At 45.1% G+C, this 23,617-nt stretch overlaps 1 protein-coding gene across 2 annotated transcripts in view; it reads left to right on the forward strand.

Moving 5' to 3' along the window:
* The window catches only part of RB195_002524 (uncharacterized protein), a gene marked incomplete at both ends in the record, with an annotated part of 91,061 nt that overhangs the window by 19,136 nt on the left and 48,308 nt on the right, over positions 1–23,617 (forward strand). The window contains 6 exons of one of the 2 annotated variants that reach the window (XM_064199820.1): positions 41–1,131; positions 1,184–1,590; positions 1,655–8,746; positions 16,837–17,034; positions 18,306–18,455; positions 20,200–23,606. In XM_064199820.1, coding sequence (XP_064055700.1) covers positions 41–1,131; positions 1,184–1,590; positions 1,655–8,746; positions 16,837–17,034; positions 18,306–18,455; positions 20,200–23,606 — 12,345 coding nt within the window. Of the gene's footprint in view, positions 1–40; positions 1,132–1,162; positions 1,591–1,654; positions 8,747–16,836; positions 17,035–18,305; positions 18,456–20,199; positions 23,607–23,617 lie in introns of both variants that reach the window. The other variant, XM_064199819.1, reaches the window with a different exon arrangement.

The raw sequence follows: 23,617 nt of genomic DNA on the forward strand, positions 1-23,617 counted from the left end.
TACACTGTAGAGCCGTATGAGGAAGAGAAATTTGTTACAGAGGACAGAAAAGAGTATGTGAAAGAGGACTCGGTAGCCACATCGGGTGCCGATCTGGAAGTAAGCTCAGATGTGGGCTCTTTTGACGAAGAACCCAAATATTTCTATACTCAGCAACAGCCCGTTAGACCACCACCACCAGTCCCACAAATCTCGGTGTCTGAGGAGTATAAGACGACACCTGAGTTGTTGACTCAGGAGGAACTTGATCATATCGCCGCTATAGAGCGACTGGCACAAGAATCTTCCTTTAATCTCGAAGCAGAACATGTAGAAAAATCTGAGACTCTTGTCGACAGTGAAGTTGCTGAGGAAGATAGAATTAGCGGTGAAACAGCAACTGTAAAAGACGATGTGGGTGGTGATACTGATCGAGGCTACACTGTGGAGCCGTATGAGGAAGAGAAGTTTGTTACAGAGGACAGAAAAGAGTATGTGAAAGAGGACTCGGTAGCCACATCGGGTGCCGATCAGGAAGTAAGCTCAGATGTGGGCTCTTTTGACGAAGAACCCAAATATTTCTATACTCAGCAACAGCCCGTTAGACCACCACCACCAGTCCCACAAATCTCGGTGTCTGAGGAGTATAAGACGACACCTGAGTTGTTGACTCAGGAGGAACTTGATCATATCGCCGCTATAGAGCGACTGGCACAAGAATCTTCCTTTAATCTCGAAGCAGAACATGTAGAAAAATCTGAGACTCTTGTCGACAGTGAAGGTGCTGAGGAAGAGAGAATTAGTGGTGAGGTCGATCGAGGCTACACTGTGGAGCCGTATGAGGAAGAGAAATTTGTTACAGAGGACAAAAAAGAGTATGTGAAAGAGGACTCGGTAGCCACATCGGGTGCCGATCAGGAAGTAAGCTCAGATGTGGGCTCTTTTGACGAAGAACCCAAATATTTCTATACTCAGCAACAGCCCGTTAGACCACCACCACCAGTCCCACAAATCTCGGTGTCTGAGGAGTATAAGACGACACCTGAGTTGTTGACTCAGGAGGAACTTGATCATATCGCCGCTATAGAGCGACTGGCACAAGAATCTTCCTTTAATCTCGAAGCAGAACATGTAGAAAAATCTGAGACTCTTGTGAGATCTTGTCGACAGTGAAGTTGCTGAGGAAGAGAGAATTAGTGGTGAGGTCGATCGAGGCTACACTGTAGAGCCGTATGAGGAAGAGAAATTTGTTACAGAGGACAGAAAAGAGTATGTGAAAGAGGACTCGGTAGCCACATCGGGTGCCGATCAGGAAGTAAGCTCAGATGTGGGCTCTTTTGACGAAGAACCCAAATATTTCTATACTCAGCAACAGCCCGTTAGACCACCACCACCAGTCCCACAAATCTCGGTGTCTGAGGAGTATAAGACGACACCTGAGTTGTTGACTCAGGAGGAACTTGATCATATCGCCGCTATAGAGCGACTGGCACAAGAATCTTCCTTTAATCTCGAAGCAGAACATGTAGAAAAATCTGAGACTCTTGTCGACAGTGAAGTTGCTGAGGAAGATAGAATTAGCGGTGAAACGCAACTGAAAAGACGATGTGGGTGGTGATACTGATCGAGGCTACACTGTGGAGCCGTATGAGGAAGAGAAGTTTGTTATTTTCAGAGAGGACAGAAAAGAGTATGTGAAAGAGGACTCGGTAGCCACATCGGGTGCCGATCTGGAAGTAAGCTCAGATGTGGGCTCTTTTGACGAAGAACCCAAATATTTCTATACTCAGCAACAGCCCGTTAGACCACCACCACCAGTCCCACAAATCTCGGTGTCTGAGGAGTATAAGACGACACCTGAGTTGTTGACTCAGGAGGAACTTGATCATATCGCCGCTATAGAGCGACTGGCACAAGAATCTTCCTTTAATCTCGAAGCAGAACATGTAGAAAAATCTGAGACTCTTGTCGACAGTGAAGTTGCTGAGGAAGAGAGAATTAGTGGTGAGGTCGATCGAGGCTACACTGTAGAGCCGTATGAGGAAGAGAAATTTGTTACAGAGGACAGAAAAGAGTATGTGAAAGAGGACTCGGTAGCCACATCGGGTGCCGATCAGGAAGTAAGCTCAGATGTGGGCTCTTTTGACGAAGAACCCAAATATTTCTATACTCAGCAACAGCCCGTTAGACCACCACCACCAGTCCCACAAATCTCGGTGTCTGAGGAGTATAAGACGACACCTGAGTTGTTGACTCAGGAGGAACTTGATCATATCGCCGACACTGTAATTTCTTCTTTTCCCACGGAAATAGTAAAAGCGGAAGAGATTGTAAAACCTTTGAATTATGAATTCGTTGGGATAGATAAGAATTGTGGTGGGGCTGATCGAAATTATACTATTGAGGAGTGTGAAGAAGAGAGTTTCGCTGCAGGTAAACGAAAAAAGGAAATACAGGAACATTCTGAGGCATTATCTTTGGTCTCTCAGGAAATTATCCCCTGTCCTGGTTTCTCTCACACTGATGTTCCCTCCTGCGCTGTATTGTCTCTGGTGTCTATTAAAAATGGTACTGGATCTGACACTTTTAGTCACTCACATTCCCATCACGTTCCCGAAATTGGGAACTCGGATAAGAAAGGAATTTTCGAATGCTTCCATTGCAGTGCACTTGTTCAATCTTATTCTTCAATGAGTGCAATTCCAGATGCTTGCACAAATGCAGTTCCCACATCCAGTCCAATGGAAGAAGCGGAGAAGCGAGAAAAAGATGGCGTTGTAAAACACATCGAAGCGGATATGTGTATCCGCGGCGCACCAGCGTTCTCAGAAAACTGGTGTGTAGCTGATTGCGAGGATTTTCAGACGGCAGTACCTGAGGATCATGACTTCTCAATACCTTCATGTTCATTCTTGAAAAGATTGTCCTCTGCGTCTGAAGCAGTTTCAGAGCAAACAAGTTCTGTTGAAATTATTTCTCCGACAAAGGAATCCGTGTTTGTTCACGCCATAGAAGACACGCAGGCCTCTTTCAAAACTTCCGCTGAGAAACACGGAAAACGCGGCATGCAGAACGAAACTGATAGAAGTGGTGAGTACCACGATCAAGAATTAATCGAAGTAGAATCATCATGTGAGGCCTGCCACACGTCGCCGTCTGAGTCCGGATCGCAAGAAAATTTTGTTGTATCTTACGATAGGTCGTCTCCTTTGCTGGAAGATTACGACGGTGAAGAATATGGTCATGAGAGTACAATTATTGCTTCCCAACATCCAGTCTTCTGTGAGCACACATTCCTCGAAAAAAGAACCTTTATTGACATTATTTCACCTGTTTCACGAGAAGGTGATGAAACTAAGCATGTGATGGATAATATTTCTTATGGAGAGCGCAATGTACTAAGTACCTCCACTGGAATAACCGCACTCGAAGAAACAGCACGTATCTTAGGAAAAAACTCCGAGAAAACCTTCTCAGATAATGAATCGACTCCACCTCATTTGAAAAGAGATGCTACGAAGATTTCTCCAAAGGTATGCAGCCATTTTGCTCACGCTCAAAATGAGTATAATCACAATGCTCAAGCACCGAGACATGCAGAATCCTCATGTGGGACTACTGTACATTCTCTGTCTCCTCGTACAACATACAAGTCTTTGTTTGGAGTAACTGCGCTGGAGGAGTCTCCTGAAACAGATAAGAGCGGACGTGCTGCGGAAATACATACGGAGGAACCCAGCACTGAGACACTCACACAAGAAGAGCTGGATCACATTGCCTACATACAACGGCTTGCAGAAGAATCTTCATCTGGTATTGGTGTACCTGCTTTGTCCACTACAACGCACAGGGATTCGTTCGGAGTAACTGCGGTGAAAGAGCCTTCAGAAGCAGCTAAGCGCAGTCTTGCTGTGCAAGAAACTATGCAGGAACCGAGTACCGACACACTCACACAAGAAGAGCTGGATCACATTGCCTACATACAACGGCTTGCAGAAGAATCTTCATCTGGTATTGGTGTACCTGCTTTGTCCACTACAACGCACAGGGATTCGTTCGGAGTAACTGCGGTGAAAGAGCCTTCAGAAGCAGCTAAGCGCAGTCTTGCTGTGCAAGAAACTGTGCAGGAACCGAGTACCGACACACTCACACAAGAAGAGCTGGATCACATTGCCTACATACAACGGCTTGCAGAAGAATCTTCATCTGGTATTGGTGTACCTGCTTTGTCCACTACAACGCACAGGGATTCGTTCGGAGTAACTGCGGTGAAAGAGCCTTCAGAAGCAGCTAAGCGCAGTCTTGCTGTGCAAGAAACTATGCAGGAACCGAGTACCGACACACTCACACAAGAAGAGCTGGATCACATTGCCTACATACAACGGCTTGCAGAAGAATCTTCATCTGGTATTGGTGTACCTGCTTTGTCCACTACAACGCACAGGGATTCGTTCGGAGTAACTGCGGTGAAAGAGCCTTCAGAAGCAGCTAAGCGCAGTCTTGCTGTGCAAGAAACTATGCAGGAACCGAGTACCGACACACTCACACAAGAAGAGCTGGATCACATTGCCTACATACAACGGCTTGCAGAAGAATCTTCATCTGGTATTGGTGTACCTGCTTTGTCCACTACAACGCACAGGGATTCGTTCGGAGTAACTGCGGTGAAAGAGCCTTCAGAAGCAGCTAAGCGCAGTCTTGCTGTGCAAGAAACTATGCAGGAACCGAGTACCGACACACTCACACAAGAAGAGCTGGATCACATTGCCTACATACAACGGCTTGCAGAAGAATCTTCATCTGGTATTGGTGTACCTGCTTTGTCCACTACAACGCACAGGGATTCGTTCGGAGTAACTGCGGTGAAAGAGCCTTCAGAAGCAGCTGAGTGCAATTTTGCTGTGCAAGAAACTATGCAGGAACCGAGTACCGACACACTCACACAAGAAGAGCTGGATCACATTGCCTACATACAACGGCTTGCAGAAGAGTCTTCATCTGGTATTGGTGTACCTGCTTTGTCCACTACAACGCACAGGGATTCGTTCGGAGTAACTGCGGTGAAAGAGCCTTCAGAAGCAGCTGAGCGCAATCTTGCTGTGCAAGAAACTATGCAGGAATCGAGTACCGACACACTCACACAAGAAGAGCTGGATCACATTGCCTACATACAACGGCTTGCAGAAGAGTCTTCATCTGGGATTACTGTGCCAGATACGCCCACTCATACTATGCAACAGTCTTCGTCAGCAATGATTGAACCGGAAAAGCATATGGGAGTAACTGATACAGCGAAAAATCTTTTCGCGAGAATATTCACGGAGAAATATAGCACTAAACCCACTCAGGCGGAGCGTGACCACACTGCTCACACGCAGCGACTTGCAGAGGAATCTTCACCAGGAATCACCGTACCTGCGCAACCTCCATTCTCACAGCTTATATCAAGCAGAGAGAACGAAAATGAACTAGAAGAAGAATCTGAAGCAACTTCTGGAGCTGACCACTTGTCAGCATCCGATCTTTCATTGCCAGAAGATATTAATTCTTCTTACGACAGTTTGTACGCAATGCAACAATGTAAAGACGGTAGTAAATCTGCACTTCCTACTTTCTATAATCCGGGGAGAATTACCAATCAATTTGAGACATCTTCGGAAGTTCTCATGGACACGAACCTATCGGTTCAGCTCTATGAAACAGGTCAAATGGAGGTGACTTCAGAAGAGACAGAAGGCATTTTACCCGGAACTTCTGCGTTGATTCTGCACGAAACTCCTTTCAACGAATTTGCTCCAGAAACTAGTGTTGGACTACCTTCAACTGCTAATAATGTTGGAATTGGAATACCTAAAAAGGAAGCCAACACTGAACTCACCCAGGGGGAGCTCGACCACACTGCTTACATGCAACGGCTTGCAGAAAAAGCTTTATTTGGAATCGCTGAACCTGCAATGCCTACCCACACTGCTAGCGGATCTTCGTTTGAAGCAACTACGCTGGAAAAGACTTCGAAATCAGCTGAGGGTGATCGCGCGATACTTACGAAGCAACCTGGCAGCGAATCACTGACTCAAGAAGAGCTCGATCATATTGCTCACATCCAGAGACTTGCAGAAGAATCTTTATTTGGGACTGGTGCACCTGTTTTGTCTACTACAAAGCACAGGGATTCGTTTGGAGTAACTGCGGTGAGCGAGCCTTCAGAAGCAGCTGAGCGCAATCTTGGTGTGCAAGAAACTATGCAGGAACCGAGCACCGGCACACTCACACAAGAAGAGCTGGACCACATTGCTTACATACAGCGGCTTGCAGAAGAATCTTCATCTGGGATTAGTGTAGCTGCTTTGTCTACTACAACGCACAGGGATTCGTTCGGAGTAACTGCGCTGGAAGAGTCTTTGGAAACAGCTAAGAGCGGACGTGTTGCGGAAATACATACGGAGGAACCCAACAGTGAGACACTCACACAAGAAGAGCTCGATCACATCGCTTACATCCAGCGACTCGCGGAAGAATCTTCATTTGCAATTCCTGAACATAGAATGGTAAGCATACCGGTAGTGGCTGCTGGTAAAACATCGGAAGGATATGAGGAAAGCTGGTCAAAGGAAAGTGCAGAGATGGAGCATGAAAACTCTTCGTTATTATCCAGAAATGTCAAGGGAAGCACGGAAGAAGGATCTGAATCCACTTCTGGAGCAGATGATCTATCTGCATCGGAAGAGTTATCACCAGTGGTCACTGCGTCAATTTACAATACTGTTGCACCGTATCCACTGGAGAATGCAGATGGTCCTACACAGGCAACATCTGGTTCTCATATGTTCCTGAAACCTACTCCCAATGCTGAGGAGAATTCTACCGAGGAAATTTTCGAGAAAACTAATCCAACGGTTTCCCAGCAAAGCGTGTTTACTCAGGAAGAGTTAAGTCACAAAGTTTGTGTTCAGCAAATTGCTGAAGATTCTTCACTTAGGGTTGTATCTGGAATGTCCGCTATGTCTTGTGATGCTGCAGAACAATTTTTGCTTGCAGCAAGTTCTTCAAAGAAGCCTAGCTGGCTTTTTGAGAGTTTGGAAGGCACAACAGTACCGTCTTCTCATCTCGATAAGAAAAAACCTAGAGAAAGCGACATGATGGATGAAAGTAGTGCAGAACAACGGCAGCAAAGTTCTCCTTCTTTATCGAAAGAAGAAAATGAAAGCACAGAAGAAGATTCTGAAGAAACGGGTGGGGCTGACCAGTCATCAGTGTCCGATTCTGGATCACCATTGCCCCTTTCACCACAAGATAAATCGAATCCGAAACTGGAAAATTGTGGTGATGACGTGCTCCAACCCATGATGACTTCGCATATTTCGCAACCAATTCTCCAAAGCAGCACAGACTTTAATAAAGAGCTTTTTTTGGATGCAAGTTCACCTAAACCAACAGAAAATTTGCTAGTTCAGGAAGAACTCGACCACATCGCGTATATACAGCGGCATGCAGAGTCCTCATTTGGTGTGATTACTCCAGAGATGCCCTCCGTGCCAGGTGACACCATGAAGGGCAGATACACGTCTATTGTTAATGCGATGGTGGAGCTAGGAAAAAGCGAATTAAAGGAGGATACCGATGTCGGGATGCATCATCGTGATCTAGTTTCTTCGTCAAAAGGGGGAGAAAGTATATACGCAGAAGAGAACCCCACAGGCACATCTGCAGCTAACCAGTTGCCTGCTCAGGAAGTTGCTTTTTCAACAAGTACCGTTCATCGATCACTTATATCACTGAAAGACTCTAACGGAGAGGAAGTTGTATATACGCCTTCCCAGTCCACGCAAAAATTATGCACGTCTGATTCTCTAACTGCACGTAATCCAAATTCTGTTCAAGAAGACAAGAATAGCAGCACAACCTCAGATTCTAATAACCCTGAAGAGAGTCACATTGTTCAAGGCGAAACGAAGACGTTCCCTTCGTTTACTGTAGGTTCTCCATCAAGAATAAGGTCAACAAGTCTTACCCAAGACCTGTACTCAGCCGTTGGCGCTGATCTTACGCGTAAAGCTGAGTCGTTCAGCAGGAGCACTTCTGTCAACTACTCCTCTAACATAGGTCACATTTTTTCAAGACAGTCTTCGTTAAGGTACGGTGAACAGAACAATTTTACAAACACTGAGCAGGAAGAGAAAAAGGTTCCACAGGGATATCATGCACGAGGGGGATCCAGTGTTCGCGTTATATATACAGACCATTCATTACGTGCTTCACAATCGTCTCCCACGGAAAATAATATTGATCTAGGTGATGGTCGCCTGGATGACGATCCTTTTGACAATCCTAACGCACCTGAAGTTCGGCCAAAAATAGGCGTAGTTGTTGCCGACAATGAATCAACGGAAGGAAAAGTAATTCGTCGTTCTCTCAGTGAAATTGTACAGGAAGAAACCGAGACATCGAACCATGAACTTCGTTCATCTCTCAGTTCTAGCTGTGTCACGAATTTTTGTTCGCAACGTCATGCTTACCTCAATGCATACGAATTATGTGAACAGCATAGTTTTACAGATAGTAGAGATCTACTTTGTAACGTAGATTTCTTGTGCAGACTAAATTTTGCTGCACGTCGTCTAACTGAAGATATAGCCGATGAAGCGGGACGTGAGCTCAGAATGCATTACCGAGCTCAGTCGAACCCTAGAGCTCGTTACTTCACAGATACCGATCTCCCTCGCCATTCAACATCATTGTCAAGCATGGATGATGATCAAGCTTCAGGGTTAGTTTACATTTTGCTATCATAGTCAATCTTTGTGGTAATGGTCATGCCAAATCGGCCACTCCATGAAGGTGAAAGTGAAATTGGGGATGTATACAAGTGTTAGCCCTCGATCTGCCTGCATAACTAAGGTTGCAGCTGGGTAATTGGGCCCATCTATGTACTCTCCACCACGTCAAATACTGAATGTGACGTTCACGTAATCAGGAAAGAGAAAAAAGCAGCGAATAGTAATGTGTGTGTTTCCACTGGCTTCACTGCAATGTATTAGGAGTAACCACTTTGTTGAGTTTATTGACCATGAAAAAAGCATGTGGGTACAACGTTACTCTGTGGTCAATATTAAAAATCTATCGTTTCAGATATAAAATTTTTAGTGCAAGTGTGCGTAGTGTAAAATAAATATAAGCCGTCTGCAAACTATGAAGTTGGAGATCGATACAAGCGGAAATAAGGTTTGTGTACGGCGAGAAAAGAAGGAAGCCATTTTTTTCTTTCACGATAGTAGATCAAGTGAACTGAAAAATAGTTCGACTGCAATGAAGATTTTCTTTAAGTTGTTGCTTGCAGTCGTGAGATTGGAAATACTCGTCATATTTTTTTCTTCTTCTCGGATTCAATCATTTTACCCCTACTCCAGACGCGAAATGCGTTTAGACTGTGGAATCTCTGGGTAGCGATTTGGCATCCCCATATCTGCAAGATACGCCTATTGATTTGCTGCATGTCAGTATCAGTAGACTGCAAGAACGGCGAGGAACATTCAAATGACGAAAATGGTAACAAAAACAAGAACTAATTCAAGCCTTCTATTTAACTACGCCTTTTTGTAATTCACCATCTGCCGTCGATAAAAACAGTGCGAGTGTAGTGTGGCAGTTAAAGGTTCCGCTGCCTGCACGTTTGATTGGAGGTTAAAAATCGCTCTAGTGCTCACCAAGCCTCTCATACCTCCGGGGTCGATAAATTGGTATCAGACTTGTCTGTGAGGATAAAAACACTGATTTGACACATCGGATAGCCATCGCAAGTCATTGTATAGGCCAGTCACACCTTCGTGAACCTCAAACGAATCTGAGTTGAAGTGAACGTGGTGGCACATCCCAAGCGGATTGATTAATGCCCAAATACTCTATCCTTTATCGATAAAAACATCTTGGCCACTACCAGCGCGTGTGAACCATGTTATAATTTTACAGACGTAGAGTGCTATTTTAGAATCTTCAAGCTTTTTAAAGTTATCAATGGATTCTCATTGACGTATTTTCTGAAAAGTAAACATTCAGTAATGAGATGCGCAAAGAAAGAAACAGTCTCATTAACCTCCAGATCTTCTCAATGTATTCGCACTTCGCTGTCGTATTTACCACGCTTGTACGAGCATTTGTTTGTTGTTCGCTTCAAACTGTGCTACGAACGAACAATGCAGCGTCAACTTGATAGTGTAGTTAGTTTCGCTTTAGGGAGCCGCACAGAGCAATGGTCAACGCACGTGACCTTTCTGCTGCATAAAACTGATGCACCTCTTTACCGTCTCTCTTCCTGCCCAACCCCAAAATCTGGGGCTAAGCGTCTTAATTCCGATAACGTTGTTCATTGCAATTTCCTTCGATGCAATTAAAAGTGTCGAACCCACATATACTTGGGTCATGAAGCACGGTGCATTTGCGTACGCGCACGAAACGGCGCGGTGGAGACAGCAGTTAGAACCGAGGTGGGACCATCGCAAATTGCAGCAATGGATAGTGCTAGTCCAGTACGTTCCCGACCACTGCGTTCTACCGACCCTCCTCAAGAGAAGCCGCGTACGCAATTGCACCTTGCTTCTGGTCGCTTTGATCTAATATACCTCCATGGTATATCCCCTTGTTATTGACGTATCTTTGACGGACGTACACTTTATATTTCCGCGTTCTCAATTTTGCCTACGGACTAGGAGCAAAGTGCTGGAGGCGTTGCAATAAAAACACGCAGTCAAATGCGGTTGAGATCTCAAGAAAAAAATTGACGAGATCCAGATCCACAACGCTTCGAAGACAGACGTTTGCGCCTTGAAGGCATCACCCCACGAATCTGGGATGGTACGAGTTTCAGGTGGGTTATGCCTATATGGGATCGTGGATGGTGGGGAAGAGTTCCGTCTATTTCTCCCTCTGTCAGTGCAAACGGTTGACCCCGGAACTGTTTCTCACGACGGTTTCTGCTGCAATGCAAACATTGCGCCCCACCCATCCTGCGATACGTCCGAATGGGTTTTCGACGAATCGCAGGCGGGGCTGGACGCAATGGTTACGCATTGCAACAGACGCCGTCGTGAGAAACAGTTCTGGGGTCGTCCGTTTACACTGATACAGGCAGAAATGGGCGGAATCACCCTCTTCCCAAAAATCTTTGACCCCGTGTAAGCACAACCCACCTGAAATCCGTACTACCCCAGATTCGTGAGGTGATGTCTTTAAAGGCAGTATACGACAAAATCGAAGATTTTGGTATCTCTTCAGAACTAAAGATAGAGTTAGAGGTGTGAATTACGAATATGTGCGTCGCCACGCTCAATTTCCCTAATCGTCGAGAAAGAAGGGGTGAGAAACGGCCTTTTGTACGTTCTTTCCCATGAGACATCTTATAACGCCATCCTTGTATGCGCGACGGTTCTCTCAGCAACCTATCCACCGGTTTTACATGAATATTTTGCTGAGAAGACATCACTGACTCTCTCGCGCGACCCGGCGCGTATACAATGCTGTCGCGTTGTAACGTGCCTCGTAGAACGAACCTATACAAAGGCGCTATCTCTCACGCCGTTTTCTGGGACGATTAGGGGGAGTTGAGCGTGGTCACCGTAAAACAAGATTGCTGTCTATCAAGACAAAGAAATTGTCAAAATATTATCGGGTTGATTTTGATTTGAGAATAAAGGAAAAAGTGTCTGGCGTTAATCACTCTTTGGGATGCACCACCACGTTCACCTCAATTCAGAATCGTTTGAGTTTTACGAATGTGTAACTGGCCTATACGATGACTTTCGTAGGCTAGCCGATGTGTCAAGTCAGTGATTTTATCCTCCCAGACAAGCCTTTTACCAATTTATCGACCACGGAGGGATGAAGGGCTTGGTGTCCACCAGGGGGAACCTCCGATCGATCGTGCAGGCAGCGGAACCTCTTACCAACTGCGCTGCACCTGCCCCTTAATACGGCTTTTCATACTATAAACTATATTTTTTCTCCGAGGTGTCGGAGGTGCAGTGCTCCGGAAGGGAGTTAAAGGCATGTTAGCTGATTTTGCTGTGATGCTTTTCTAGTATGCTATACTTCAGCTTAGTTGGATACGTATAAGACGCATTGCACTGGACGAACTGTGCTGACCTGCGTTATGCCCTTGGCTGCCGATCGCTAGGGCGATAGCTAGCGAAGAAGGGTTTCGCTACGCTTACGACTATAATGTAATCCTGGTCACAAACGACCAGGCAGAAAGCACGGAACAAAAAAAAAGCAGCGAGAAGCGGTCGGTATCATCTCCCTCATCGATCGCATCATTGATCAGCGACGTCATTGCACTGCTCTACTCCTTGCTTCTTCCTTTTTTTTGCTCCTCGTTCTCTCGTATGTCTAGCAAAGATGGGGAGCACATTCCGGCAGGCGCATCAGCTCGGCCGAAAACGGTCAGAGACAACTGCGGCTTACTTTCTCTGCCTTCTTCAGAATTACGAAGAATTTCCAAAATCATACTTACTCTATATTCCTTCCCAGTGTTGGACTGTGAGGGATCTATGAAGATTTGAAATATCCATTTTAAGTATCTTTGATTACAAGTGATTCTTACACGTCTTGAAAACTGCTTATTCTCTTCACATAAAACAAACTCTTCCAAGAAGACCCCACCAAAATGCTTCGGATTATCCGTAGTTTCCCGGAAAATTCCACGCTTATTGTACATCCAGGCTTGACGGGAAAAGCTGCTCCGTTGTTCCAGACAGGTGTACGTTCAATCGGACTCCTAAAGATCAGAATTGTTTTCGAAAATCGCTACAAAGGACAAATAAGACAATTCCATTCCAAGACCCTCTGACGACTACAGTACACCTGACTGCGTTGCCCACAGTTCGACTGGGGCAAGGCATTGCACTCGGTTATTTGTTGTCTGACGGGAATCAGTGAGTGTGTACAGAAATGGTTCCAACTCTTCCCGCCTTTGATACAAGCTTTTACCATACATAATTGACCTTTGTTGTGAACGCAGTGGGATACACTACGTTCTGTTTTATAATATGCTCTTCCACATTGATAGTGCAGGTACATTTCAAGTCTTGAGTACTACTAAGACATATGCTAGTTAAGTTAGTTAAAATTCGGCGAGAATTAGACGTCTGAGCGATGAGACACTCGTCTAACTCTGTCTTAGTGCTGAAAACCAACCACTAGCTGGACGATATAGTAGAGTCGAAACGACATGAAGCACGTACTCGGCTTCTCTCAAGGCACTCCGGTAGGTCGTAGCGGTTGGGAGCGTGGTGAAGCCCTTGCTGGTACCACTCGCTGCAATTCGCGACGGTCCCAACTCGGTCCCAACTGCCACCTCTACCGCGCCGTTTCGAACGCGTACGCAAATCCACCGCAACTACACTCGTGAATCATGTCGTTTTGACCCGACTATACGTGCACAGTTATTACATTTGACTCAAAACGACCCTAAGCCCAGTGCAAGCGTCTGTTCTCGAAGTGGCGCCTTCGAGTTAGCGGTAGAGGCGAGACCTTTCCCTGTTGCAGTTGGACTGCACAGATAAGTGAGATTCCAAGTATCAAAACGCTTCATCTTCACTGGCGAACAGCATCAGAAGCAATTTCACCCTTTACTCCTCATGTGAGGTTTGGATTACCTGCAAGTTTTATAGCAGTTTCATAGCGTGAAGTGTTCTACAAAGATGTGGCTAAAAGTAGAAATCATTCATACTAGACAAATTGTATGATGAAGTATAATTGGGGACTAATCGGCAGTGCGACGCGATACCTCGGTCTAATCGACTTGTACTTCGGTGCGCAAAAGAAGCATTATTAGAGCGCAAAGACCGTTCTTTATTGTCGAATGTCATTCCCATTCATTCATCTGAAAAACATCTGAGAAGGCGATGGTTTTCTCAATTGAGAAGTCATGGATGAAAGTGAGTAGCTGACTTAGTCGGGGCCGTAAAACCCAGGCATTAGTCCTTGAGGATCATGACATGGAGACTAAAAGTACTGAAGGAATAAAGGAAGATAGAGCTAGAACAACTAACGTCCCGCAACCGTACGTTTTTGAAGTTGAAAAGTCGTACATCCGTGTTGAGTTCGTCGTTCCATCGCGAAGTGCTGGACCTCAGTAAGCTGTTTTTCAAGGGACGAGGCAGAAATATGGCAGCAATCGACATTTTATTTTGATCCTCGCGAGGGTGTACGTCAGTTCAGTCGAAAACTCGATATCGGCGCTGCATTTCGTCGCGCTGCCGACTGACCTACAGTACGCGCGCTTGCCATAAGACCCTCCCGTCACCCTGCTCTCGGCTGGGAGTCGGTCATTATAGTCGGGTCAAGACGACATGAATCACGAGTGTACTTGCGATGCATTTACACGAAACATGCGGGTGCGGGACAAGAGGTACCCGTGAAAACCGGCTGACCGCTCCTGTCCTCCCTTCGGCACCGCGCGCCTCCGCGTAATTACGGCTGCCGCTCCACCAGCTAGACTTTAAACTCCTTTCTACATTTTACCTTTTCAAAATTTTACATAGATATAATGTTTATGTAGAACAAGTATTGAAATATGCCAATATTTGACATATTTCAATACTTGCTTGTACGTCTTATACAGTTTTATATAATAGAACTTTGTATGGCTATTCAAACTTCTTTCGTTTTGTCGCTTCATTTCTATCTATTCTCTGCATAAAATCAATATGACAGGTTAGCTGTATTAATGGCGAACAGAGACCTTTGTATCTTCGAGATATACCTTTAGGTACAGTGTATGTCTGCGAGGCATTATTCGCGCCCCGTTAATCGTTGGATGCCAGTTTTACCCAGCTAGATAAACAAAAAGAAATCATTAGAGAAAAAAAAGTAAAAAAAAATAGCAAAACACCGATCAGTTTGAAACATATCTCGCATTCCCAGAAATGGATGAGTGTTTTCCACCTAACAAGTCGAGACAGGATAATTTCATTTTCACTCGCATTTCTAAATGGCATATCACTTATACGAACCTATTTCATTCTTCCTCTCTTTTATATTAATTTACAAGCACACTTTATGTAGACCTTCAAACAACATCTAATACCAGGTACTTTCCTTTCCGTTCGACTTTAAAAGGCATCATAAGAGCTGTAAGCGCGGCGGAAAAAAATCGTCGTAAGATTGGCAGACGCGACGAAATGGGTGGGGAGGGTGGCGTGGGCGGGGCGTCTTGAAGACGTAACACAAAAGGAGCAACCAGGCTACTGTAGCGATCATGACGGTATCAGGAGACGCGCGGTGCAATTAACGACGCTCATTAGCCTCCTGGATACGCGGCGGCACATCATACGGGTACCTCTTGACCGTTCCCCGAAACACGCTTGTACACGCTCGAAACGGCCGCTGGAGGCAGCAGCTGGAACAGAGTTGGGACCGCCGCAAACTGCAGCGATGGGTGGTGCCAGCAACGATTCCACCACTTTCTCTCGGGCCGCTTCGAGGGAAGCCGCGTAAGCGTTTTGACCTTACTACACTTAAGCTGCTATTATACATTTACAATCACGTGTAAGATGTCCGAAGACGAAGATACTTGCTCTTTATCGCATAAATAAAACCGTTCCTGGACTGGAGTCAATCTAAAATTGACCTGAAAGTAGCAGAGAAAGCTGTATCGCTCTTCTTTTACATTGCGTTAGTTACAAGCTGGCTTTCGAACAAAACATTCGTTCGAGCAGCCAAGAGCGCCCAATGGATCAGTTAACTCAAAGAGGCTACTCTTTGTGTATTCCTTATATACTTTGTTATACTCTTTATAGTGGGTGAAACGAATCCCCGTGAAGTAGATTAATTGAGAGATTATCCAATATAGCGATATTTTCCCCTCTACGTTGCAATGAAATCCATCTTATGAGGTTTCTACTCCCAAATCTACTTTTCTACTCTCTCTTGTACTGATGCCTCGTGTCCTCTTGATGCTCCTGATCCCCGCATGCACGGGATTCATTGCGCTTTTATTGTGCTACTCACGGGATACCTACCGAACCTTGCTCTATAGTTGAACCGCAAAAGTACCAACGAAGTCCGCAAAAATCTCGCACTTAAACAAATAGTGATACACCTGATGGAAGGTAATTTGTTTACATTTGAGATGAGTATGAAGAACAAAAACATTTTTGTTTGAACTCAACTGTAATCCATCAATAATCTGACCTTAAAAAAACGATACGGCTTTGAGCGATCCGGCGCGCTATTTTCTACAATGAGTTCGATTGAAGTGCGCAAGTCTTGCGCACGCATCTTCCGGACCGTTTTTTACGGCAATTAGGAAGAAATGGACGAAATCACCCCCTCTCCATAATCTACTATCCCGTATAAGAGTACTCCACCTGAAGTCCGTACCACCTCAGATTCGTGGGGTGATGCCATTAAGGACAATACAGTCTTTTTTTTTTGCTGGTAAGTTGGAGTCGCTGTTAGCAGCAATAACCAAATCAGATTAATATGATTAAAGTTTATTTCTTCTCCTAGTCTACTCGATGCGAGTCTTTTTCCTTTAAAATTCCATTCATCCAGATCCTGGTAGAATCTGTCCCAAATTTACGATGAACTGTTTTCTTCTGTCTGCTGAATTTCTCTGATTCACGGGTAGACATGCAACAACTCAACGAACCTCTAATTTTACATCCACCCAAGAAAAAATACTCTTGATGTAGCAGATGTACTCTATCCTAGGTGGAGCATACTCCACCTAGGATAGAGTACATCTGCTACATCAAGAGCAGTACGGACTCCACTTAACAATATCGGCATGACCATTCTCACAGATTGCATTCCATTTACCGCGACATTCAATGAGAAAAATAGCAATAGCACGTATTTCAGAATTGGATTCACAGTTGAGCCTGCTCCTCAAGATGTACCTCCGTTCGGCCTATTCTCCTTCTTCTCCAAGAAATCTAATCTGTTTGAACGTCCAAGATCATCAATTTCACATACCACTCTCACACGTGCTTCCACTCCAGAAAGATCCAGAAAAGCGTCAGAAGACAAGAGCGGCGATATCCTAAATTTGCTCCGCAGGTGGGAGTTCGAAGCTTTTTTTCTAATCCAAATTCCCGCGATTAAAGCCCACAACTAAACAGTGGTGTTCAATGTGGATCTCCTACTCTGGGTTCTGCTAATAAATACTGAAAAAATAAACACATAACTCAAGTTTATTATGAACGTATCTCGCTTCATGAGAGAAGGAATGGTTACATCACGGGTAGGAAGTGATTGTCGCTGGAGTCGTGGCAGGGTTGATCGCTTATTGAATTATTAATTCCATATTAATAGCTCATATTACTCGAGATAGTCGCAACTTGTAGTCACGGGGGTGATTTCTGGCCAAATATTCTCTTGAGTGGCGCGTGCGCAAGCAGTTTATTGGGGTGTAGTCGGGTCGAAGCGACATGAAACTCAGTGCAGTTGCGTAAGCGACTGCGCTCAAAGCCGCACGGTGGTCAGGATGGAAGTGCGTAAACAGCTGCCCTTCACCGCACCGTTTCGAGCGCAGCCGCTTACGCAACTGCACCGAGCTACATGTCGCCTCGTTCTTGAACGTGCTCCACTAGGAGAGAACAGATGAGCGAATTCCTTGTTGCATCACACGCTCAGCAAAGAAAAAGAGAAACGAATGGGAGCCACGCTTTCTACGAGATGGAGCAGTGGTGATTTATCACCACTGCTCCATCTCGTAGAGAGACGTCGCGCAGTTGTTTCACAGACATAGTAACTCTATCGACAGGCAGGAGTTATATACCTTAATGCAATTCTCCTTAGCTTCAACAAAGGAATATGTTCAGAAGAAGATGTTCTCTCTAGCACAAGAGCCAATCATGCTTCAACTTCAGCAGGATGCATGTTTTCGCTGCAAATTAGGCCACCAAACACAGATAGCAACCACTCGTGTAGCGACCGCAAAGGGATACAGTAGTACAAAAAAGCGGAAAATTATCTTTAAATTTTACAGAGCGTACTCGTAGACACGGTGCCAAATTCAGTGAGAATTATCAGTTCTTTCAATTTTCTTTCATGTCTTCCAAATTTGTGCTTGTTGTTACCCCCTTTGTTAATGAATCGTCTCGGTTTTTTTCAGTTGTTCAGTGTCAATTTAGAAATTCACCTGTCCTGTGTACACTACGACAGTATCTCACTTTCTGCTTCTAAATTCACCTAACTTTTATTTCTTATTGACTTTATAAATGATGTTCTAGGCCAAAATCTAAAAATCGTAGTAGGAGACCCTCTATCATAGTAGCCTACCTCGTTAGGAACGTTACGCATCATTAGAACATAATACAATTTTGAAGGTCTTCCGGTGCTGAATCGCACACGTCTACGGATAGCCCATTGAAACTTCCAGAAGGGGCCTTAGAGGGTCTTTCGCAAACCGAGCTTGAACATGTTCTGTCGGTTCTCAGCAAGTCGAACAGACTTCCATCGCCGAATATGTCCAGAAGGTACGATGGTTTCGTAGTTCTTCAGCCTTGTATATAGAGATTGACGCAGCCCAGGAGCGTAGGTCAACTCCAACCCCTTCATTCTCAATTCTTAAGCATGTGAAAAGTACGATTAATATTTATCAAGTGCAATTTTGCAATAGAGAGCGGAACATGTCGTTTAGCAGACTTGGACTCAAGCTAAAATATTTTTTTTTACTACAAATAGTGTATGTCAAAATTCTTCATAATAATATAAGTGAAATAAATGCTCCAGCACTAGTTTCTTCATGAGCTTCTACTTCTTGCAAAGAAAAAGATTCACAGAGAAAAACGCTGAAAGGACGCCTCGAGCAAAACGCCAACATGGTCTCATGATCGGGGTTTAAAAGCACCACGAATTTGACGTGGTGAGAAAATCCACTGGAAGAGCTAGAGATGGGTTGTAGGTTGGGGAATCCGCCGTGGTTCCGCAGATCTCTCCTTAATAGACAAGGACATAGGACATAGGACATAGGACCGGCACCCCATTCACGTGCGAGCGGTGGAAGATTAATGAGGTCTCATCACTAACCTATTCAAATAAAATCAATGAATAGACTGCTGAGGGAATTGGAGCGTGCACATGGAGGCACGTTCTAACGCACCTCGTGGGAAATAAAGCGGTTCATACGCCGTGTTTCAGAACGATTATGAAGGAATGAGCGGAACCACTCCGGATCTCGGAATCTAAAACCCCATCTCTAGCTTTTCCTGCGGATTCCCTCACCACGTCAAATTTCTGGCATGCTGCCTCTAAAGAATAACACGACATTTCTAAACGTACCCACGTGATCGTGCTAATGTAAAAATTTAAAATTCTTGCCATCCTCAAAGAAACTATAGCTAGCTGTAGCAAAAAGGGTAAATGCCCAGGTCTATCCGAATTCTGTTAAATTTTCGACTTTTCGCCTGATCTGAATTACAGAATCCTCGCTTATATTCTGTTTTTACCATCTGTTTAAAAACAGTTAAAAGATCTGTAATATGTGATGCATTTTTCCGTTCTTTAACAGTGGCCCTTCTAAACCGAAATGAGCGGCTCACAAATTCAAAGGAAGCATACTACAAAAATGACAATGTCGGGATCTCTCAAGTACAATATAGAGTTCGGGGTGTAGATGACGAGTATGAGTGTGGCAGCGCTGAATTCTTTCTAATCATCCTGAAAAACAGCGTGGGAAACGGATCGTGAAGGCGACGTGTGTATGGGGGGTGTTATAAATTGTCGTAGAAGTTTCTCAAGCCGTTTCTCAAGTTTTCCTGCGTTTTTTTAGTTTTTGCTTTGTTTTTTGCCACGCTCATACTCGTGTTTTATACCACCGTATATACTTTCTATGAGAGATCCCAACATCATCAATTTTCTGATGCTTAGTCTATCTCCGTGCTCAATGGGATGATGGGGCGAAGACACCTATGAGCTCCCTGGAACTCTTTTTTTCTCACTCCTTCACAGTTTTTCGCTTATTTGTGCCTGTTCGAAATTACTTCGCAGTATCATAATTTTAAAAAGAAATCATCATCCGTTGGCATTGGCTGATCAATTATCTCAAAAATGGGCCATTGTATGCCGGAGCAAAACAAGACGTTCGACGGCGGTTCTACGTAGTATTAGCAGGAATAATTCTTCCTGTAAACAAGCGCAACTCCTACTTATTCATATAATACTTTTCAATCTCTGTTCTCTTGCGAATGCTACTCGAAACCTATCACAACCTTGTTTTAGGAGTTCGTCAGCGATGCAAGTTTTGCCCGATATGGACAACTTGTCAGAAACGGAGCGGAAACATATCCAGAACGTACTGGAAAAGGCAGAACAGAGGACACCATATGTACTCCGAATGCCGCTACCCCATCAAATGACAGCACGTACGGAATCATCGGAGCACATCTCTCTAGTTCTTTCGCAGAACTCTCAGGATGAAGACTACGACACCCAAATACGATCCATCGAAGATGCCATTCGTAGGGTTGAAAAGGACAGTGAAAACCACGAACGAAAGGATACAGCAGAAGATAATTCGATGAAACCTCTGAACATAAGACAAGTGGAAAATGAGCTAGACATGACGACGGCAATGTCACGAGAGATAAAATCTGCGAAGGACGACCTACGGCAGTCAGTCCCTCAAGAGCAAGGAGCTTTTGCTCCACAGAAGAAGGAATCACAGGACCAGGAGATCCGCCGTCGTTCATCTTCGTCGTCACCGCTGGAATCTTCCGTTAGTGGCATTAAGTCTTTCTTTGGTAAGGCGAGTCAGGCGCTGTGGAGTGCTAAGGATGTTTTCTCTGCTGATATGCGAAGAAGTTCGAACGGTGAAACCGAAGCGACACCATCTTCAGCTCCAACAGCTGCCCCTTCTGGTGAATTAACGGCCGAAGAACTTGAACACATCCAAAAGATAGCAAGACTAGCTGAACAGGACATGAACGTTGCTTATCCCACTGATATGGAGGCACACCCACGCAGTCACATGTCCATCCGCGACGGCAGCGAACAAGTGGAGGACGATTCCCGCAAACTATCTGTTTCCACTGCTAGAGTCACCGATTTGAGAACAAAAAAAGAAGGAATGACTTCAGACGGTGTCTTGGAGGGTGCTTTCGAGACCTCTCAGCAGACTGTTCCATCTTCTGCAGCCGAACTTACGCAGGCAGAACTTGATCACATCAATCGTATCACTCAAATGGCGTTGCTTGAAGAAAGCCATTTCGACGACCATGCTCGGTCACATGAAATGTCGAGTCAGCCTGAAGCTACATCTACCCAAATGACTGGCGTCGATACATCGTCATCTTCTCCCATTTCGAAATTTAAGTTCAAACCTCTGGCAGATCTAGGCATTAAGGCATTTAAAGGTGTTGTTAAAGCGGAAGAACTAAGATATACCTCTGAACACACGACCTCACATGAGATTAACGAAACTTCAACACCAGAGACTATGCGACAATCCAGTCGTGACGAATTGTCCAACATTTCTCTTGCGGGGTCTAGTCAGCTCACACAAGAAGAACTTGAACATATTACCCGCATCAACCTCCTCGCTGCACAAGATGACGTGAATGAGGGGGATCGCTTAAGAGATGCTGCTCCCAGCGAACTTCCTGGTGTTGGACGAAAGTCAGAGAGTGTTCGTGCTATCAGTGAAGTGGTAAAACAGGACGACTACTCAGGAGATGATGGTGAAGTTAGCGGACTCACTCAAGAAGAACTCGACCACATCAACAGAATCAACCAAATGGCTCTTGAAGACGAACGTTTCTTACATGAACCGGTACCTTATGAGTCAAGACCAACGTCTTCCATTGGTGTGCGGCACCTCAGTGGAGCTGTCGCCTATGATGGTGGAAAGGTCACGGAACCGCCATCAGCGACCTCTTCGGCTTCCGGTTCGTTTTCAGGATTCGGCATTAACGCTTTCAAAGGATTCATCCATAATGTGGAAAAAGCAAAGCAGACAATAGAGGATTTTCCGCAGATGAAACCGTCTCTGCTAACAGCACCGTCTCAACAGCCTATAACTCGTGCGAGGGAGCCAACAAGAGATGTTGGATTTTCTGAACTACCGAAAGAATCACAGAATGCGATCCAGCTTACTAAAGAAGAACTTGAACACATCGAAAACATCAACAAACTAGCAATGATGGATGATAGTACTTCCGAGACAAGAATTCCGGGTGAAATCGCGAAGAGAAGGGAAAGCGGAGGGCTCGTCCACAATGATGTGAACCAGCTAAGTCAAGAGGAACTCGAACACATTACTCGAATCAATCAGTTGGCTATGCAGGAAGACGCCCAGTTCCATGATGACTCCAGACCCTCTTTGGCTTACAGTAAACGAGACACAGAGACCAAAAGCTTTGGTGATGTTGCCTCATCCGAGCGTGTTATTGAACCAAAATCCTCTCCGAGCGGCTTCGGGTCATTGTTCGGTATGAAGCCTTTGACCGGTTTTGGTATGAAAACGTTCAAAGATATTGTTCAGAAAGCCGAAGGGGCGAGAGACACATTGGGAGGGTCAACCATAGGTGAACCAAGCAAAGAGCTATCCTTTCTAGGAACCAGTCGAATTGAGACTCAACCACCTACAGAACTTGATCTCCGTAGCAAAGACACTGTACAGCTTACGCAGGAGGAGCTTGATCACATCAATAAAGTGACACAAATCGCTCTGCAGGACGAAGTTCCCCATGCTCTTACGCATGTGCCAGTTACGTCACCGATAGATGCAGACCAGCTCACACAAGAAGAACTTGACCATATAAATCGAATTGCACAAATGGCTGATGAGGACGAAAGCATGTACGGTGGTGAGAAGCCTCGTCATACTCGGTCCGAGTCAGAAAATGAACTCACAAAAGAGGAGCTGGAGCATATTGCTCGTATCAGTCAACTCGCTGAACAGGATGCTGCAGCAGTCAATGCATCCGCCTCTCTGCCTGCAGCACCCGGAAGAGATTGGCCTAGTTCTGACAGTTTTGAGCAACGTCCCACTCAACAGCAATCCTCGCCATCGCTATTGCACAGGACACCGCTCGGTGGGTTTGGGTTCGGTAAACTGAAGAATGTGATGCAGAAAGCAGAAGCAGCAAAGAGTGTGCTGGAAGGCATAAGCATGACTCCTCGTGCAGATTCCCAACCAAGAGATATAACTAAATCACCTTTGGAGAAAGATACGAGATTGGAACTCGTTCCTGAGCTCACTCAAGAAGAGCTCGATCAAATTAATCGTGCTGCCGATTCGGCACTACGGGAAAGCGATGTACCGGCAATGCCTGAACATCTCTACGTGACATCGCTGAAACCTGAAGAAGAATCAGAAATGTCTTCACCTAAAACAGAGGAACAGTCAGAGAGTCCCGAATCCATTGATGACATCCGCTATGAGGCTGACAACGCGGTCGATGAAGCTGTCGAAGAACAGTCCTCACCGGCGAGTAGTCATGAATCGCAGCGAGGCTCTCAGCGCACGATGAGCCGTCAATCCAGTGGTTTTGACATTTTATCAATTCCTGAAATGTTAAACAATAAAAATCTCAGCCGATGGTACGAAGAGCAGTTGTCGTTCATGAAAGAGTCGATTGTTGATGAGGAAAACGAAGCAGACGCAGGCTACACTGAGCATGAACCAGGTATTCGACTT

This window comes from Necator americanus, chromosome IV (assembly GCF_031761385.1).
Source record: "Necator americanus strain Aroian chromosome IV, whole genome shotgun sequence".
Taxonomy (NCBI): domain Eukaryota; kingdom Metazoa; phylum Nematoda; class Chromadorea; order Rhabditida; family Ancylostomatidae; genus Necator; species Necator americanus.